This window comes from Mustela nivalis (assembly GCF_964662115.1).
Source record: "Mustela nivalis genome assembly, chromosome: 1".
Taxonomy (NCBI): domain Eukaryota; kingdom Metazoa; phylum Chordata; class Mammalia; order Carnivora; family Mustelidae; genus Mustela; species Mustela nivalis.
In genome coordinates, this window is record NC_139020.1 from 76,940,423 (window position 1) to 76,960,246 (window position 19,824).

The 19,824-nt window shown below is 36.9% G+C and overlaps 1 protein-coding gene across 30 annotated transcripts in view; it reads left to right on the top strand.

Annotated features, from left to right (window-relative positions):
- Window positions 1-19,603, top strand: part of MBNL1 (muscleblind like splicing regulator 1) — a 199,373-nt gene extending 179,770 nt beyond the window's left edge. For 13 of the 30 annotated variants that reach the window (XM_082743381.1, XM_082743387.1, XM_082743388.1 and 10 more), the window contains 6 exons: window positions 17-70; window positions 996-1,149; window positions 9,027-9,062; window positions 9,753-9,847; window positions 12,836-12,910; window positions 16,135-19,603. In XM_082743381.1, the coding sequence (XP_082599507.1) occupies window positions 17-70; window positions 996-1,149; window positions 9,027-9,062; window positions 9,753-9,847; window positions 12,836-12,892 (396 nt within the window). In that variant the 3' untranslated portion in view covers window positions 12,893-12,910; window positions 16,135-19,603. The remainder of the gene's footprint in view (window positions 1-16; window positions 71-995; window positions 1,150-9,026; window positions 9,063-9,752; window positions 9,848-12,835; window positions 12,911-16,134) is intronic. The other 17 variants (XM_082743373.1, XM_082743401.1, XM_082743391.1 and 14 more) reach the window with 7 other exon arrangements.
- Window positions 19,604-19,824: the final 221 nt, after the last annotated feature.

Genomic DNA, 19,824 nt, shown 5'->3' on the forward strand with positions numbered 1-19,824 from the left:
CTGCCTGCTAATTAAGACTCAGTCGGCTGTCAAATCACTGAAGCGACCCCTCGAGGCAACCTTTGACCTGGTACTATGACCTTTCACCTTTTAGCTTGGCATGTAGCTTTATTGTAGATACAAGTTTTTTTTTTTTTAATCAATTTAAAAATATATATTCCTTTTTCTGTTATAAAATTGTAAAGTACAATGAAAAACTGAGTGTGGTTTCCTGACAAAATTAGTGGAAAGACTATACTATAAGTACCTGGACGGATATCATACCATGAAAGATTCCAAAAGCCCAGCAGCCCACATTCAGTTTAACTACATTGTAGAATGTTCTAGTGAAATACTTTAAGGACATTAAAAATGTATTTATGACTGTATATTTATGTACCTGTTTGGTTAGCATGGCTTTAGTGATAGAATTATTTATTTTTTAATATTTATAGTTCAGTGTTTAAGAAAAAAAAAAACTTGCATGCTCTGGGACATTTGCATGTCTAGATAGGTCTGGTGGGGGAGGAGCAGAGTGGGATTAGTTTTTATTTTACCTGTTTCAGTCACTCTGTACAATTAACTATTAACATTGCTTATACTCGTCAGTCCTCATGGAGCTCGCAGTGCAGCTTTTCTTCTTTCCCCAAATCAGTGGCTTCTCACAGAAAGCCTGAAGCATTATGGGACTTAAAACACTTTAACACATTATAACATGTGATCTTGTCCTAGAGGGGTTTTTCTTTTTTTGTTTGGATTGGTTCGGGGTTTTTTTGTTTGTTTTTTGTTTTTTGTGGTTTTTTTTGGACAAAAATAATGCTTCTTTTAAAGCTTTTATCTTGCTTTTTTTTTTTCCTTTCATTTTTGTTGATTGGATTTTTCCCCCACCCTGGATAGTTCAGTGCTCTGCTGCTTGCTTGCTCATGCTTCCTAACAATTTTAGCCTTCAACTGATATTTCTTTTTTCTTTTTCTCTTTTTACTGGTATTTGTTTTTTATACTCATTCACTAAACAGGGAATTCCTCAAGCTGTACTTCCCCCATTACCAAAGAGGCCTGCTCTTGAAAAAACCAACGGTGCCACCGCAGTCTTTAACACTGGTATTTTCCAGTACCAACAGGCTCTAGCCAACATGCAGTTGCAACAACATACAGCATTTCTCCCACCAGGTAAGGGGTCTGAGCTTGTTCATGAACAAATCTGATGAGCTGCAGGGATTTGTGCTGGTAGAGCAGATAAGCCACACCCCCAATAATTTGCTGTTAGCCATAGATAAGGTGAAAGGTAAGGTGGTCCACAGTGGAAACTGACCTGAGGTATCTCATGTGATTTTCCTTAAAAACTGAGAATTTTAGCTTAATGAGAAGTGAATGAAAGATCAGTGTGATGTTCTCTAGATTTATTTTTGTTTGTGTAATTTGGAATTGAAATACAGTTCTCTCTCTTTTTTTTTTTCCTCTTTCCTCAACACTGTTGTATGTCTGTCAAGCTATTTTATGATACTTTCCTGCTGTAAGACCCCTTTGCCTTCATGATTCCATAGAGTAAATTTGAATTTGATGAAATGACCCTTCCAGTTTTGATTTTTATTGTTCAGCCTTTTTGTTTTTGAGGTGGAGAATAAACAAAACTGGCTCTGTGTTCCAGAGCTCATAAAGAGTACTCTTATTTGTACCAATCAGTAGATTGCCTAAAATCATTTGCTCCTGAGGTAATATTGAAATAGTCCTAAGTGCCCAGGGAAGTTTACATCTACTATTGAGTTACCCATTTGTGATTTCAGTTGATTTCAACTTAGTCACATAAACATACTCTAGAGCTCTCCACAAGGGTATAAAATTTAGAAACATTAATCGTCATTTAATTACTCAAAAATTTATTATTTCTGCTCTTCATGCAGAGGAAGAAATACATATTAAACTTACTAGAATCTGGAAAAAAACACATTATCTCAGAAAATACACATTAAACTTCTCATCATCTGGAATTCAACTAGCCAGAGACTCTAATCCCATTTTCCTCTTTCCCTCTTAACCTTTCTAAAATAATTACCATGGCTTCAGAGACTTATTTAATAAGATGATTTTATCTTACTAATTAATAAATTAATGACGAGGTGTGTAGGTCAGAGGTCCAGCATCATTAATATATTACCCTATATTGACAGTATTTTTTTTTTTTTAAAGATTTTATTTATTTATTCGACAGAGAGAAATCACAAGTAGATGGAGAGGCAGGCAGAGAGAGAGAGAGAGGGAAGCAGGCTTCCTGCCGAGCAGAGAGCCCGATGCGGGACTCGATCCCAGGACCCTGAGATCATGACCTGAGCCGAAGGCAGCGGCTTAACCCACTGAGCCACCCAGGCGCCCTATTGACAGTATTTAAATGCATTAGGTTCATAATGCCATGAGGGCATGTGATCATTTATTTTTTTAATCATGAACAAAAGAATAAATTATATTCACATTAGTTTTTACTACAAACCACAACTTTTTATACAGTGCATCTCTGAAAGCTGGCCATCCATACGTAGAATCTGTAGCAGCATTCAATGAATTGGAGTATCAGGAGTGTTCTATGAATTAGACTAACATGTGCCTTAGGCACCATGGATAAAATATTAGTACTCATGAAATAGGATCTATCAAAATGCAGATTGTCCATTTTAGAATACAAATTAAATCCTTTTGATCTGTAAGTTACTTATTGCATTCGGAGGAGAAAATCTCTCTTATATTTTATATGTTTCTCTTACCTTTTGTAAGATTAAAACTTTTTTCTCAAAGTACATAGGTTTCTGGAGATTCCCAGAATTTAATCTTTTGGCTTTCATATAAATTGCCATGCCCCTAGATTTATGCCATCTTCAATAAATAATCTGTCAGTTTTTCTATAGTCAGATCACTAAACAAAGTTTAAAGAGTTGGTAGGTAACTACCATAATCTCTTTGAAGAAATTAAAGATTATCTTTATCAGTTTATTTTCAAGGAATGAAACATTGCCATTCAAAGTGAATGTCTTTAAAATCTAAAAATAAAAAAAATCTAACTTATTCCATGTATTATTTAAGGAAAGCTAACATTTCTGTCTTATTAAGTGAGTTTTATGTTACTTTCTCCAACAACATTCTAATGACTAAGGACTTTTCTAAATAAGCTTAACCATTAACTGCATTATACAATGATATTTATGACAGTAGTCTCTCCCTAGAAAGGTTTTAGTCTGTGGATAAGACAGAGAAAAAAAGATGCTAGTTAAGAATCAAGTCAGGGGTAGAACAATAAATACATTCATAATTCAAAATCATACTTATCTCTCTGTTGAGAAGCTAAGCGTTGTTAATTTTAAAAAAATGTGTCACACTATATTGAAATGTGCTGAAAATATGAAGACATATTTGTATTTTTGATGAATTTTGCATCAGAGATATTCTGTATTCTGTTCTTGATATTTTAACAAATACATGAAATTATTGCAATAGTAATATAAAATTACACTTATTTGTAACCCAGTTTTAAGGGGCTTAACTTTTATTAATCACATAATAAGAAGTAGGTAATACCTTCATCATTCTTTTAAACTATTGTCATTATTTGTCATACGTGCTTGAGTACAAAAAAATTGGCTCTACGACATTAAAAGGTTAAAACAGAGAGCCCATCTTTACTTCTGCCCAACCACTTTGTCAGATAGCCAGAAGGGAAAGAAATGTAATGCAGAGAATGTAAACTAAAATGCCTCAGGGGCCAGGCAGGAAATATAAACAAATGGAACAAGAAATAAATTAGGAACTGTGGGGTCTGGGAGGCACTGGGGAGCACAGGCTCAATCTAAAAGTGAATGTTTTGACTTAGCCTTTAATTGCCTCAGAGGAATATCTGCCTGGCAGGTTGTACCTGCTATACACTGCACATCCTTTGCGGCTCCATTTACATTGTAGTGTAGTTGTGCCTCTGCCTCCGGTGGTTGGTTGTGCAATGTAGTCACCCTGATGTCCAGGATTACCAGATCTTGTGAGTTTTCTTTTCCAGTTATTCACCTCATTTGGATGTTTAAATTTAAACATTTCTAAATTTAAAAAATTTTTCCAACTATTTCAGTTTTTTAAAAGCTTGTTAGGAACTACAGGAAATCCATCCTACCACAAATCCCTACAATCTCATATATAATACCTGGGAGAAAAGGAAGTTTGTTTTTTTTCCAAAAACTACATTATTCTGCAGACATACAGATGAATTATATGATCAGAACATCCTAACTGCCCACAGTATAAAAATCTGGAAGGTATATTTTGGAGGCTGTATTGGAACTGGAAAGAAAATAGAAGTTATTTATTTTTTGCTGTTTAGAGTTTTAGAGCCCTGTAGTCTCTTGCTTCAGTAATAACTTCAGGGGTATGTAGGTCTATTTCATTGAAGTTACAGTGCAGCATAGTTGCCTAAGTCATTAGAGGAGGTGACCATGTGTACAGACTAGGTTGCCGGCAAAAGATCGGGGTTCAGCGGCAAGCCAGGTAGCTGGATAAAAAAATTACTGTATTTCATAACTTCTAACAACAGAATTGGACCAAATGGCACGTACACATCTTTTATCCCTCCCTGCATGCATGCATCCGTCCATTTATCCATCTATCCTTCTGACCATCTATCTCTTCTTCCCTCTTCCCCCCCTTCCCTCCCTTCCTCTTTTCATTCCCTCTTTTCCACCCACTCAGCCACCCACCCAGCCACCCACCCATCCATCCATCCATCCATCCATTCATTGAATCAGTGCCACGTGGCGTACCAGTACTGACACTAGGGATTATAAATTTATAACCCAGGAGCTAAAGCTAGAATTAAGAAATATTTGTTTAGCAGTGTTTTTAGTGTTTAGTGTTTAGCAGTTTAAATAAAGACATAATGTTAATCCTTTGGAAGGTCTACATGCTCTCCAGTTTCAAGCCCCAGGGCTCTCCCGGGCCTCTGGCCCAGCTGTTTCACATATTTTGTTCAAAAGAGCTACCTTTATTGAGTGTTTGCTCTGTGCCATACTACACTGGTTATGTTATATACATTATCTCATTTGTTTTCACAACAACCCTGAAAGGTTAGCATTAGTAGTCCCATTTTACCAATGAGTAATTTGGGACCTAGAGAGGCCCGCTGATTTGCTCCAAGTTGCATGGCTTGTAAGGTTTAGCTAGAACTTGAAATCGGGTCAGGTGGGTTTCAGTCAGTCTCTGAACATCTATGAACTCTTTACATGAAGTCCTAAAAAATGATGTGGCCTAAGAGATGAACTAGGCCTTTTTGACAACCTGTGTCCATGACTGGGGTTCTGTACCCTCCATGTCACTTAAAAAAAAATGCAGATAGTAGATTAAGTTCACATTCAAGTTTCTTTCTTTCTTTTTTTTTTTTTTTTAAGTTTTAGATACGTACTACTTTTTTTTTTTTTTAAATCTTCACCTTTTAAGACTAAATTATTAGTACATGCGTAATCTAGGGTCTACTTATGTTGTAGCTATGAGTTTCACCCCGAGATTAGAGTAGGTGAGAAATACACTGCTATGTACATCAGTTGTTTATTTTCTTGGATTGAAATTCGGTCCACTTCTAAATTTCTAAGCTTACCCTGTTGGATAGAAATACCAGACATTGCTAGGATTCCAGGACTCCCTCCTCCCCTCCCTTTCCTCCTATCTTCACCCTAAGAGAGAGGTCCTGTGTGGTCCAGTAGGGTAGACAGGCTGCCCATTCTCCATCTTTAGCCAGCACTGGTCCCTGCTGGTGTGATTCTTGCCTGATCTTCCGGGGTCTCAGCGAGGCAGGCACTCCAGAGTTCCTGGGGCTGCCTTGGATACAGGTGTGCCTGCCTGAGCTCCTTAGCCTCATAAGCAGCCTTTTCCTTTGACAGCCCGTGCCTTCGGGTTGGTTGTGGAAGAACAGGCTGTGTGCCCAGCTCCTCACGACCCTGCAGACTCCCTTCCTCTGTATCTTGAATTTTTCTCCCCATTCTCCCTCACCATTTTTGTTTACTTGCTGTCCTCTGAAGACCACCCCTCTTCTCTCCTCCTAGGATACTCCCCTCAGTGTGGGCTTGTGGTTTAAGACCATCTAAAAATAGTGTGCTTTAAGCAACTTCAGTTTTGGCCTGTGCTGCGGCTTACCATAGAGAAACAGAAGGCTAGGAAATTTTCTTTGGGGGCGGGGAATGGGAATGAGAGGGGAGGTGCAGGGGCATGAAAACAAAATTTCCCAGCTTGTCACTTTTATTGTAATTAATGAAATTAATGCAGATGGCTTACTTGAAACTCAGGGTAGTGATTAGAGATCAGGCTTGGGAATTTAAATCTGGCTTCACCACAAGTTATAATCTCTCTTTATGCCTTGTTTTTTCATCAATAAAATGGGGATAGTTGAATGGTAATCATTTCATAAGATTGTGTTTAAAGAAGTGTTAAACAATTTCAGAAAACAATCTCTTAAAGCACTTTCATAGGCAGTTCTAAGAGTTTAGAATAAAGCCTGGAAGGTAGGAAACACTGTTTTATTTGTTATTTCTTGAAGTCAGTAGTGCAATCGAATAGAATTCTAAACACTGAATAGAAACAGAAGTAAACTGTATGAAGCTGTTGCTGTTTCGGATATCAATTTTGAGACTAATTCAGTTGATTGTGAACTTTCAGCCCTAAAGGACACAAATTTAGTCCTAAATGATACAAATTTTAGAAGACCTTAAATCAGCTTTCTACTTCTAACCATACATAGGCTTGCATTATTACATCCAAATTCAAACCTCCAGCCAAATCTCTATTAAAATCCTTCCCTTCTCCTTGAAGTATTTTTAACTTGTACAAACATTGCATTTGTAAATTACCTTTCTACTTGTTTTTCCTACATCTTCAAACAGTAATGCATTTCTCAGGAACACATCCTTCTGCTATGCAAATATCTTCATAGGGGAAATTTGAAATTGACAAATACATTCACTTAAAATTTACCTTGTGTGGAAAATTTAAAAAATTTCAATTGGCTCTTTGTGCATCATTGTTAGTAAATCAACTCACTTGATGTAAAGATGGATATTATGGTCATTTCAAAGTGATTTTTGGTTTTGGTAAGTGGGTCCTACAGCATTATGTCTTCATTTTTGTGAGTTATTGCACCTGGCTAGTATTTTCATTGCTGCCTTATGTTTATTTGCTGCAAATCCCTCTCAAAACTGTGTGCACTGGTTATAGTGGTAACGAGGAAGATAACTTAGACTAAAATTCAGATCACAGAAGCTTTAGACAGATAGGAGAGTTAACTCATTTTCGGCATGTGCAGGCTAAATTATGCATGGGATGAAATATAATGGACAAAGTGCAGCATAACAATAAACAGTAAATTTAAAACATACAACCTGTACAGTACTTAAGCTGGCTCTAATATTCCTGGAATACCACATTACTGTTTTTCATTCATCTTCTCATCCTCTCTTTTCCCAGTCCCCTTGCCCCCACCTTGAGAGGATAATGTTGTCCCAGGATCTAGACCCAGGATTAAATTTCACTTGTTCTACTGTCTCCAGTTAACGTCTTTGTTATTACTGGTCTGTTTTTGTTGTTGTCTCTCACAAGTCTTTGATGCGGTAGTAGCAGCAAATGATAGAGATCTTCCAGTGTCAACCCCCCCACCCAAAAAAAAATGCCTGTCCGGGTAATATCACTCCACCTGAGAGGATGCCTCCCCAGCTCCTTGACCTTGACCGAGCTGGATCACTGATCCTTGGGCCCACGATCTGATTGTGATAACAGACTAATTGCAGCTGTTACAGGGAAGCCAGCCCAGTGTTTCTCAATGGCAGCTTTGTTTTGTAGAGCCATCTCTGACAAGACTCAACTGGCAGATATTTTTCTAACAAATGTTCATCCCAGATGCTGCTAGTGTTTAGATAGGCTGTGCCAAGATTTAGATAGAAATATAAAATCATTTGATATTTTAAAACCTAGAAATCTAAAATAATCTCATAGAAAGAACAGTAGTTCTTTATGTGGGGAAGGGCCCTGTACTCGGGAGAAAAAAATTACATTTTGTACTGTTTATATGTAGAAGAGAACAGGGACTATATACGTAACATCTTAACACCGTGGTTGGAACAATTGAAACATCACTCTTAAGCCCCCATATGCGACGGATAGATCTTCATTATCTCCCATTCAGGGTTTTCATTGAAGCCTATTCAACGATTTTTTTGTATGCGCAATTTTGTAGAACATTTGCTCTTCTAAGAAGTCCTGAAGGTCTAACCCAGCGGTGAAAACCAGTCTGTTTTCCCAGATACCTTTAAGCAAACCACTTTGAGACATAGAAGTAGAGCCCCTCTAAATGTTTTTTCTACATTTAAATTCCAAACAAAGTCAAGGCTGAAGTTTCACTTTCTCTTTATGCATAATTTATTGCCTGGTACCCCTCCCAGTAAAATTCCCGTAGGGATGGATGGTCACTGCCCCTTCCCTGTCTGTGTGGTTGCCGCTAGGGTGAACAGGGAAATAAAACCAAGGGAATGAAAATGAACGTTTTGGTTTTATTACGTTGTTAAGCCAGTTCTGTGCATTGGGTTACCTAGCATTTTAATAATAAATAACTTCTCTAATTATTTAACATGTGCGCAATATAAAGAAAATGTTAATACAGTCCTATGTTAAAGTCAGAAATAGCAAAGCCGCCAGATGGCTAGTAAGCAGAGTAAAAACAAAACAAATTACGATACGATTTTTAAAAGAACGAAGCAAGTTCCAACTTCTCCCAGCATACGTTTATTTATAGGCAGCGATGAGGAGAAACAAAGTGTACCAGCACACAGTTAAACTGGCTTTTATTCTTCACTCGAGACTAGTTCTAATTGATCACTGTGCTATTGTATGATTTGATTGTGCTGACAGTTACATGCCACTGTTCCCATAATAACAATTTTTCTTCTTTGTTCAAATGAATTTCCTAATTACACGTGTGATGGGATGTTTTAATTCTTTTCCCTTTTCAAATCCACCTTCCTGTTGCAATGCATGATGGGCAGGCTCAATATTGTGCATGACACCCGCTACAAGTGTTGGTAGGTGCCAGCTTTGTTTCTTGATTATCTTAAACCTGTGGTGCACCTCACAGCCCCTCAAAATCCACTGCTAAGTTTAACTTATATCCTATTGGGCAAGTCCATTTCCCTTTTACTAACACCTGTCAATTAAATGCCATTTTCTATTTAATTGACATGGACTCACATAAATGTTTTCTTTACACACAAGTTTCCTTTAGTCACCTTTGGTGGATTTTGATTGGACTATGAGTTCTGGTGTGTAACAACAAAAAATCTATATCATAAAAGTAATATATTGTGTATTTTTATAATAATAAATAAGAAAAAGTACATTCATTCAAATGGATAACTGTATAAATGAAGTAAATACCTGTATTTTGACGTAGATTCTGAATGTCTGACTATGAACACTATATAAAATTCTTGTTTTTGACGTAGCAAATTAAGCCTGTTGTGTCAATTTTCTTGATTTGATGGTAACAAGCTTTTTTTCCCCTTTTTTTTCTCTTTCATCCCCCTTTCCCTTCTCTCCTTGGAATGTTGTCCTGCTTTGCGCTGTGATTGCATGTCACTCGCTGGTGATGATGTCCCGTCACATGGCTTATTGCTGTGATAAATACCATGCCCAATTATCTCCTCCATGTTGCCATGGTTTCCATATTGCTACACTCTTCTGTATGTTTGCTTATATGATTTTCCCTCCGAAAGTTCCCATGGTGCACGGTGCTACGCCAGCCACTGTGTCCGCAGCAACAACATCTGCCACAAGTGTTCCCTTCGCTGCAACAGCCACAGCCAACCAGGTTTGCTAATTTACAGCTTTGTTTCTTAAAAACCAACTCTAATAGGGCTCGATCCAACAGCCCTTACGCACCGGATTTCCCATTGAGGTCAGTGGGAATTGTGCGTACGTGAGGGCTGTGGTGGGTGCTTTAATAGCATGGGGTTTCAAAGATACCTCTTGTTGGCCTACACATTCTCTCTATGATGAGCAGCAGAATGCTTTTATGCCATTGATAAGTGCTCCAAAGTTGTCGCGGCTCCATTTCTAAAGCTACTAAAATGATATTTACACAAGCAATTCTCACTGCGTCTCAATTGTGCAGGTGTTTTTGGCCGATCAAAAATGCAGCTGATTTTAGGTGTTTATTATAAACATTTGGCATATACCATTTCTTAGTGCTTGCCCAAATTCTTAACAAAAAGCAAAATGTTTAAATACGTTCTATATGCCACAAATGACCAGTCTTGTAAGTAGAGTTTGTTACAAATTCATGAGGGTTTTGTTTAATAAGCAGATTATATATTCAAAATAAATTAAATTGGCATCCAAGTTTTGATTCTCAGTGCTCTTGAGGAAAAACAAACAGAAAAACAAAAAATCCTATGAACTCTTATTTCTGTAATTAGCCAGCATAGATTTTGGAGAGTTAAGGAGGGGGGAAAAAAAAAAAAAAAAAAGACATCAAAGATGGTAAATTGAGTCATTCTGTATTTTGTACAAGTTCAGGGAGTAACAATTTCACAGTTTACTCATAAGTAAGTGGGATCTCTTTCAGAAATTTGAATTTTATGACCTATAAGAATGACTATATGAAAGAAAATGATAATTAGAATATTAGAAGTTTTAAAAATGGACATCGATTCAGCCAGCATTCTCTGATCCTATTTTAAATTGTACTCTGGAAAATAATGGTTGATCAAAGTCAGACTTAGGTAAAGTAGGTTTTGGCTTTAATTTATAGGTGTTCGTTATGAAAGCAAAGTTCAGTACAGTTGATAGCATGTGAAAAAATTTAGAGCCCAAATCCAATTTTAGATCACACACAGACTGTGGTTTAAGTGTAGCCAGAAGAAGCAAAAGAACCAGCATCAGATGGGAACCAACATGTAACCCCTTGGGCAGAAAAGGCCAATTAAGTGCCATCCGAATTTGTAGCTCGGGCTGTGAGAAGTAGGCATCCTGCCCTCCCCAGGACACCACGTCCTGTTGAAGAACTGTAAACTATTAGTGTAACCATTATACAACTCTCAAACGCAGCCTGCCAAAATGGATGTATTTTAAAGTTTCAGACAAGCTTTAAACATTTCTTGGCAAAGAACCATTAGTTTTTCTGAAGCTTGTCAAAATAGCCCTGGATTTATGCTAACACATCAAACTCATTTACAAGAATACTAGATTGTGCATATGTGGCATGTTAGTAAGTAATCTATGGCAGAAATTTCTTAATGGATTCAACACGATCCATTTATGGTGCAAATCAATGATGCCGAGCTCTGTGAGTTTACCGCGGATGACGACAGAATTGCTGGTGTAAGCGGAACTACAGCCAAGCAAATTCCAACGTGCCCTGGGGCCACCTGGGTTGTAGGGGACACTTTACTTTTTGCATTGTGCTGTGACCATTTCATGCATAATCTTGGGTCTTCGTACTGTTTTACAACCAAAAGAAAGAAAAGGGAAATGGATATATATATACACACATATATAATATCTACATATACATACATATGTATATGCCTACAGTATATTAGCAATGCCGGAAATAGCTGATGCCACAAAATGCAGCCTGCATGCATGCAGAAGTTTATAGCTGGCCCTTCATCTGCATCGATTGGTGTTGAAGGTCCTTGGTCTGTTTCGACAGCCCCATCCTTGATGCTTCTACACTGTTGGGTGCAACATCCTGTCCTGCAGCAGCAGGAAAAATGGTATGAGAAGCTTCATTATGCTTGGAGCACATTTTCGTGCCATTTGCCGATGCCGTACAATTGTGTAAAGATGTCAGCTGAGAAATGGAAATAAAATAGAGACATATTAATTTACACTCCAGACTGTGGATTGCAATCTGTTGAATTAGTCTAGGACATCTAAATTGAGACAACAACAACGAAATGCCTTCATGGACACGATGCCGCTCTTCTCCCACCAGCCTTGTGGAGTTGGGATGAGCGCCATTTTGTAGACAAGAAGCTTTTAGCCACAGAGTAATTAAGTGCTTGGCTCAAGGTTCCACAGCCAAGAAATGGGTCCCCCTCGGGTTAGAACCCGTGCTTTCGGTCCTCTGACTGCCTCTCGCTACCGCACTGCCTGCTCCCGGGTTAGTGGCCACAGTTCTGGGTTGGAGGAGAATCGGGCTACAAATTGGAAGTTCACTGCTTTGGGGACCATTGTGATGAGGCCCCTCTATATTGATTTCTTCCTGTATTTTCTCTCTCAACTTGGACTCTCATGCCCATTTATAATACGATACATTGTGCCATCAGGATTCAGAAATAGGTTCTGAAATGAACCTCGGCTCCTCTCGGGTTCCTTTGAAGTACTCCTTTAAAATTATTACCTGGTATTTTTAATTTGGAAAAAAAAAAAGCTAGAAACCATAAAGTGAACGAAAATGAGCAATTGTTTGCACAAAAGCAGGCAAGGCATTTCCTACTTTGATTTCTGGATGACTCCCTAAGTGAAACCACAGGTGTGTGTGTGTGTAGGCCAACAAAAAGGGCTTCTTTCAATTATTGCTGTGCATGAATTTTTGATAGTTTTACTTCTCTTACTTCCTAAAAACTGATAACATTTATAGACTAGTATTTAACACAAAGATTTTAAACAATGAGTTGCTACCTTGACATTAAGTCTACATTAACTTACTGTTATGTTGGCCAGATAAGGACTGTCACCTCACAGCTGAATTTCACTTCTCTTAAAAAAAATTTAATATTAAAATGTTTTCATCTCTTGGTTGTTGGCTTGCTTGCATGGATCATTCATCAGATAATTTTTTGTTTGCTAGATACCCATAATATCTGCCGAACATCTGACTAGCCACAAGTATGTAACCCAGATGTAGAATTTTCATCACTAAACAGTAAGTTCATTATGTCCTATATATAGTGTGTATTTATTCGTAATGGTTTTTTAAGATAACCTTGGTATTATGTGCTTCAGAAAAATTTTCAAAATTTTTATGAGAAAATGTTTATATGTTTTATGTTATTTCAATTATTTTTAAAATTCAGGATGTTCCTATGCTTAATTGAACACCTGCCTAGTGCTTGGCACAGTTCTCTAAGTACAGACAAATTAAATAAAGCTTAGATGAATGAATGAACTTAGGACACAGCATATGTTTCAGTACTGAAGGTTTTGAGTGGACTAAGGAAGGTCTCACATTTTTATGTTAAATGGGTTATAAAGAATCTTATCATACACACTTAGAATACATATGTTAATATCATGTGAATATATAATAATACTTAGGAAAATTAAAATTTGTTGATTAGATTGTTATTTTTAGTAGAAATAAACACAAGCATGAAGAAAGAAAAATAGGACTTAAAACTAAATGGATGGTATCCATCAGGGGTTGGTAGACTTTTTCTGAAAAGCTCAGGTAGTAAATATCTGTGGCTGTGTGGGCCCTGTGGCTTCTGTTGCCACTCTTGTGTTGCAACTCTTCAGCTCCACCCCCACCCCCAGCCTCCTGGCAGGAGAGCAGTCAGAGGTGATATGGAAATAAAGAGGTAAGTCTCTGTCACAATCAAACTTTATGTATAGAGCTAGGCGGCAGACCCACTTTAGCTCCCAGGTAGCAGTTTGCTGAGCCCTGGTGTAGGTCATCATTTTTTTTTTAATATTTTTTAATTTTTTTGCTAAATCCTAAAGGAGAACATGTACCCTCTTGACTCCATGCTTCACCACACACACACACACACACACACACACACACACACACAGTTATTTGAATGTAAAGTGTTGATTTTTTTTTTTAAGATTTTATTTATTTATTTGAGAGAGAGAGAGAGCACAAGCAGAGCAGAAAGGAGCAGAGGGAGGAGGAGAAGCAGGCTCCCTGTTTCTCCCACCCCACGTGGCACTCGATCCCAGGACCTTGGGATCATGACCTGAGCTGAAGGCAGACACTTAACTGACTGAGCCACCCAGCCGCCCAAGAGGTGGACTTTAAATAGGTGTATACACACACTAAATCTAGGCGTACACCTACATCCACGTATGCAGATGAATTTCAGGTACTTCAAAGTGGTCACCTTAGAGGGTTGCATAATTCTGAAGATGTTGCCATTGCTCAAAAATACTCTGAAACTCTTGTGATTTCCCTTCAAACACATTGACTGAGATACTTGTGAAAGGTGGCCAGTTTTTATCCTGAGAGGATCTGCTTCATTCAGAGTACATGCATTCAAGCTATCATATGTGCTCAGAATATTTTTTTTTAAAGATTTTATCTATTTATCCAACATAGAGAGATCACAAGTAGGCAAAGAGGCAGGCAGAGAGAGAAGGGGAAGCAGGCTCCCTCCTGAGCAGAGAGCCCCATGTGGGTCTCGATCCCAGGATCCTGGGAAGGCAGAGGCTTTACCCCACTGAGCCACCAAGGCGCCTCAGAATATTTTTGATACTTGAAAACAGCCACCACATTTAAAACTGAATCTAGTAATAAGATGGGTGATCCTTCTTGTTGTTTCCCTTCATGTATCTGTGCATGAACACATTTACAAATGATTTTTTTGTGTGTGCTACTCTGGGTGACCATGTGCTACTATGTCAATGAGATCAAGATGAATAGACCATTAGATCAAGATGTAAATTTCAGCACATGATATTAAAATAAGAGAGGTTTGAACAAATTTTTCTTGGAGCAAAGATGAAGGAGAACTTTTTTCCAGCAGAGTCAGAAAACAAGTGAATCGGGGCCATGATGGTTGCTATAGAGAGAAGGGAGGCGTGAGGGCCTTTCTGAAGAAGGGACAGTGTGTTGAGTGAGGAGCTGGTGGTGGAGAAGCAGTTCCGAATCCCTTGTGGTCATAATCCATTGCGATAAGGGGACAGAGGATGAGCCCAGGCAGGAGAAGAAGATAGACAAGATTTGAGAGCAATCCAAGAAGTACTACCAGAGGCATGCTGCCATCATGAATTAAATTATTCAAAATGATTTTTGTCTACTTCATAAATTTTCTCAATAACCTGATAATAAATTGTCCTGAATAAGAGCCACATTTTTTAATAAGCAATGCTCATTACTTTGTAGTATGTAGGTTTGGAAGAAAAATTCTCCTTTTGACATGTTTAAAAAAAGAGGGACTTCAAGCTTTTGTAATCAGTTGGGTATGTTTCAAATGTATTACATGTAACTATGTTTAGTTCTGAGCAATAATCCAGGTTGAAGAAAATGATACCAAGTGGCTATAAGTTCACCAAGTAGCAAACCAGTGGATATGTCTGTACTGAAGCTTCGACTCTTAATGTAGTGTTTATTTATCAAGTGATTGCTTATTTTCACGAGTAGTCAGTCGCAATAATTAAACTGGTCATTGAGTGTAGCAAAATGGTGACTTCTTTCATTCTCACGATTGTATTCTAAAGCATACTTTTACTATGTAAACAGCCTCTGATGAGAACGAAGGTCATGTAAAAACTGGAACTGTTAATTCACAAGTACGGGGTCCTATCTCTTCCACCTTCATTTGTCAGGAGCACGAGAGATTTTTTTTTTTTTCCCTTGGCTTTATGGGGGCGAAAATCCCAAACTTTAAATGATCCAAAACAGTTATTTAAAGTATAATTTCTACCCCCCTGCCCCCTGCCATACACTGTGCTAATCAAGCACCCAAACAGGATGAGCTCTGTTTCACAGGACTTAGCGTTGCATGGATTTTCATTTTGTAGGGCCAGGTAATAACTCTTGAAACCTATTAAACCATAAAAAAGAGATGAATTAAGCGAGCTTAAATTCTGAGCCCCAATGTCTGCGCTCCAAAAGAGCTCAACGACGTTCTGCCTCTTGATTCCCCAAATATCTTTTATACTTTAGCTCCGTACTGGGTAATATTCCAGAAGAGCTCATGATTTTATTAAGCTGTGCTTGTCCTGTTACTCTCCTAGAGGTGTGAATTTAGGTCCACCTGTACTTGTGAAGGGTTTTTTTTTTTTTTTTTTTTTTTTCAATATGAAGATACAACAACGTTCGTGTATTTACCCTTGAAATCCAGAAACGTAATTTTCATATTCGGTATGTATTGGCAACTGCTCTGCTGTCTGGTTTAACGAAGCTTATCTCTTTTTCCCTTGTAGATCATACTAAAGAGGAAAGGACAGTGTGCTTGGTTAGAGTAAAGGACGAGGTCATTAGCCATATTGTATATACCGTCAAGCAACACACACAAAACCCCTCAGCCACAAGACAGCCACATTTTGCATGTTAACCAGAAGAAAAGACAACATGGAAATCCACTGCACACTGTTGCCTATACACTTTGTACATTTAATTGATATTTGTGCTGAGGTGATATTCCTGTCTAAAAGAACAACATCGTCTTTCTTTTCTAGCACAGAGTTATGCATTAAGATATGCATACCTCATTAGTTTCCTATATATTCATGCCATCTGGAAAAGACAGACTATGGTGTAACCATGATTCTCTTATGTATTGGTACGTCTGTAGACCAAGATATAATTTTTTAAAAATAAGTTTATTTCTTTCAAGGTTTACAAATAACAAAGGTGCACCTTGTATTTAAAATTGCCATTATAGACGAGAGCGTGCATGCACAGTCATTTTTGTTTAAGAGTAATATTTTTAATGTAATAGATTTTAAGATGTGGTGAGGGAGGGATCTGACAGAGATGAATGTGCCAAGCAAAACCACAACTGTGTATCTTTTAAAGCACATCATGGCTTTAAGTACCATGTTGTTAAGGATTCTCATGAAGTGCCATAGACTGTACATCAAATTAGAGTATTATTTCTTCAGTGTTATTGTTTTCAGAGCCACATTTTGTTGCTTATTTGCTAGTACTAATCAGTCAAAGGGCACCATTCTTTTTTTTTTTTTCTTTCTTTCTTTCTTTTTTTTTTTTTTTGGAAACCAAAGCTGTCTCAGAAATGGCCAATTTAACTCTACAGTAACAATAGACAGCACAACACAAACTCTCTTGATACAGATAAACTCACACATACTGGAGATATATATAATAGATATATATATATAAAATTATTTTAATGCATTGTAGTGTAATATTTATGCATACTATAACATGTTATTCAAAAGGGATATGCCATTTCTGAGACACGATAACAAAAAAAATGTTTGAGGAAATTATTTTGCTTCTATTTATAGCTCTGTCAAAAGTCAAAAGACTATAAATGCTTTGCAAAAATGGTTTCACATTTGCTTAAATGCTTCATCACAGTCACATTTAAAATAGTGACTCTAAACAAAGAAGAAAGCAGCACTGTCATCAGATGCATGATAAACCAAAATATGAAAATGGGAAATGTTTAATTAACCTAGTAATTGGGTGGGTTAAGTACATGGGTGAATTTTATATGTGATTTGTTTTGTTTTGTTTTGTTTTATTTTGTTCAGATTAACTGCTTATAGCCTTAGAAAGCCTTTTACAAAATTAAAAAAAAAATAGATGTGCATTCAGTTTTTAAGAATGGATTCATCCAAAGGAATTCCTTTTTTTGTGGTTTGGATGTTGCAGCTAGCAATGGATATTTTTGCTCTGTTCAGCAGTTCTAAAAATTGCTGAAGTAGGGGCTAGGTCACTGGTAGTTATAGTATGGAATGGGAGAAGCGAAAGTTCGGTTATAGAACTTTCCATACTTCCAAGTTTACTGCAAGTTTTTATGCTTGAGAGAGATGCTTTCTAATATAAGACTGATGTGTTGATTTTACTGATTGTACTGTACATCTATTAAAGCCTTAGATTATTACATTACGGGTTGGAACCCATACCAATGTAATTTCAATCATGTTAAGAGAGTAATGGTGACTTCACATGTTATTGTAGTTAGTTACATTATAGAATACTACTTATTTTTCTTGTTAAAATGTAGTTTTTCATTTCCTACATTTATTAGATTTCATTTTCTATTAACAATTGAATACCATTTCAGTTTATAGACTATTGTTTTATTAGATTTTACCGATGAATTTTTCAAAATACAAAAAAAATTAAAGTAGTTTTTCCTTCATAACATACTCAGTTTTGAATTACATGTAGTGTCATACGAATATTCGTATTATTGTTAACTAAATGATTTATATTTTACTGATTTAATATTAAAGTGTAAGAATGTCAGTCATTGTTAGTTCTTGTCTAGTTTTCATTAAAAGAACAAAGATCTTTTATATGGATATCTTATAAATATATAATCATTGCTAAGTAAGAAGTTAAGTTGTTGCTATCGCAACAATCCTGGCAGACAATTGAGTAATATTTTGATGATTTATTTTGTTTGTAATTAGTTATTATAAGAAGATCTAGATCCTAGATATTAGAATAAAATTTATTTTCTACTGTATCCATTTCAAATGTTAAAGTATTGTTTAATATTTTTGAAATCCCTGAATATCAGGCCTTGTTATAAATAAGCTGCATAATCAATAAATAGAACAAGGGACTTTTTGTTGATAATCCAAATACTCAAAGTTTACGTAATGAGAATTATAGCGTGTGTGCAAACTCTTGAGGGTTGATTATGCTGCAATTTAGCATGTTGGAACGTCTAGAGAGAAGGTTGACTTTTTGCACTTCTGTATATAGTCAAAAGAGAGAAACCTGTATAATAGTAAGATCTTATTTTGAATAAAAACGTCTATAATTACAAGGAGTTTTGTTAAGGCTAATAAAATGACAGACTGAGCAAAATTGCTTGCAAAAGTGGCACAGAGTTAGCACTCCATACCCCTTCAAACATGTTGCTTTGCTTTATTGTGGACAGCTTGTAGTTTGCCAGGATTTTTTCAGCTGGAAAGATATGCCATCCTTCCGAGATCTCATGACTGACAAAAACTCCATTGGGCCAAATCTGCCTGAAGATCATTACCAAAAATAGCAGGTACTTCAACCATTAAGGTGAAATCATGGATCAGATATTCCGTACATTTTTCGAAACTACTGCATGTTTAAAACTTTCAACGAAAAAAAACAAAAACAAAAAAAAAAAAGAGAGAGAGAACTATACTAAGGACATATATGATACAAATCAGTTTCTGCCAATTTCAGTGGTTTATTGTTCACAAAAAAAAAAAATCTTCAAAACAAGTATTGACTTTCACAAAATTTAAACCATAAGCAGGCAAACCAAACAGCACACCGTAGCTATAGTTGTTATGTGATTGTTTTTTAATTGCCGTAGGATCCTGTTCTTTCAGCAGGTGAAAAAAAAAAACAAAACACAGTTCAAATTTCACGGTTTTAATTTTCAACTCAGAAGCACTCAAAAAAGCAAATGTGGTCATTAATGGGCACTTGTTTCCTGAATTTGTGTATCCAGCCTTCGTTCCAGCTGGCATCATGTTGCACTTACCAGCAACCCTCCCGCTTTCATCTGCTGAAAGGACAGATGTGCTTGGTTTTACTATTATGTAATCACAACTTACTTTCGGCTTGTAGTTGCTTAAAATTATGTATTTTGTCTTGGGCTGCAATTTGTTTTATGCTTATTTTATTATTACTGCAGTAGTTGACTTTGCTGTATGGAAAAATAAAGTGAAATTGCCCTAATAAAACTTCTCTTTCTTAAGTATATTTGCGTACCTGAGATTGAAGAGTAAATTATTTTTGCGCCTTTCAAGCACTCAGGCCTGTCTATCTTTAGAAACGTGTTGATAAGAAAATTCATCATCTGGTTTTAACCCATCGCGAGGAAGGCGTTGGCTGTTTTTCTCGGTAACTGTCCTTTGGTGCCAGGAGTGAGAATCAGAAACGTGACGTGTTGCCCAGTCTTTTCTGAAAAATCTTGCCCTCTC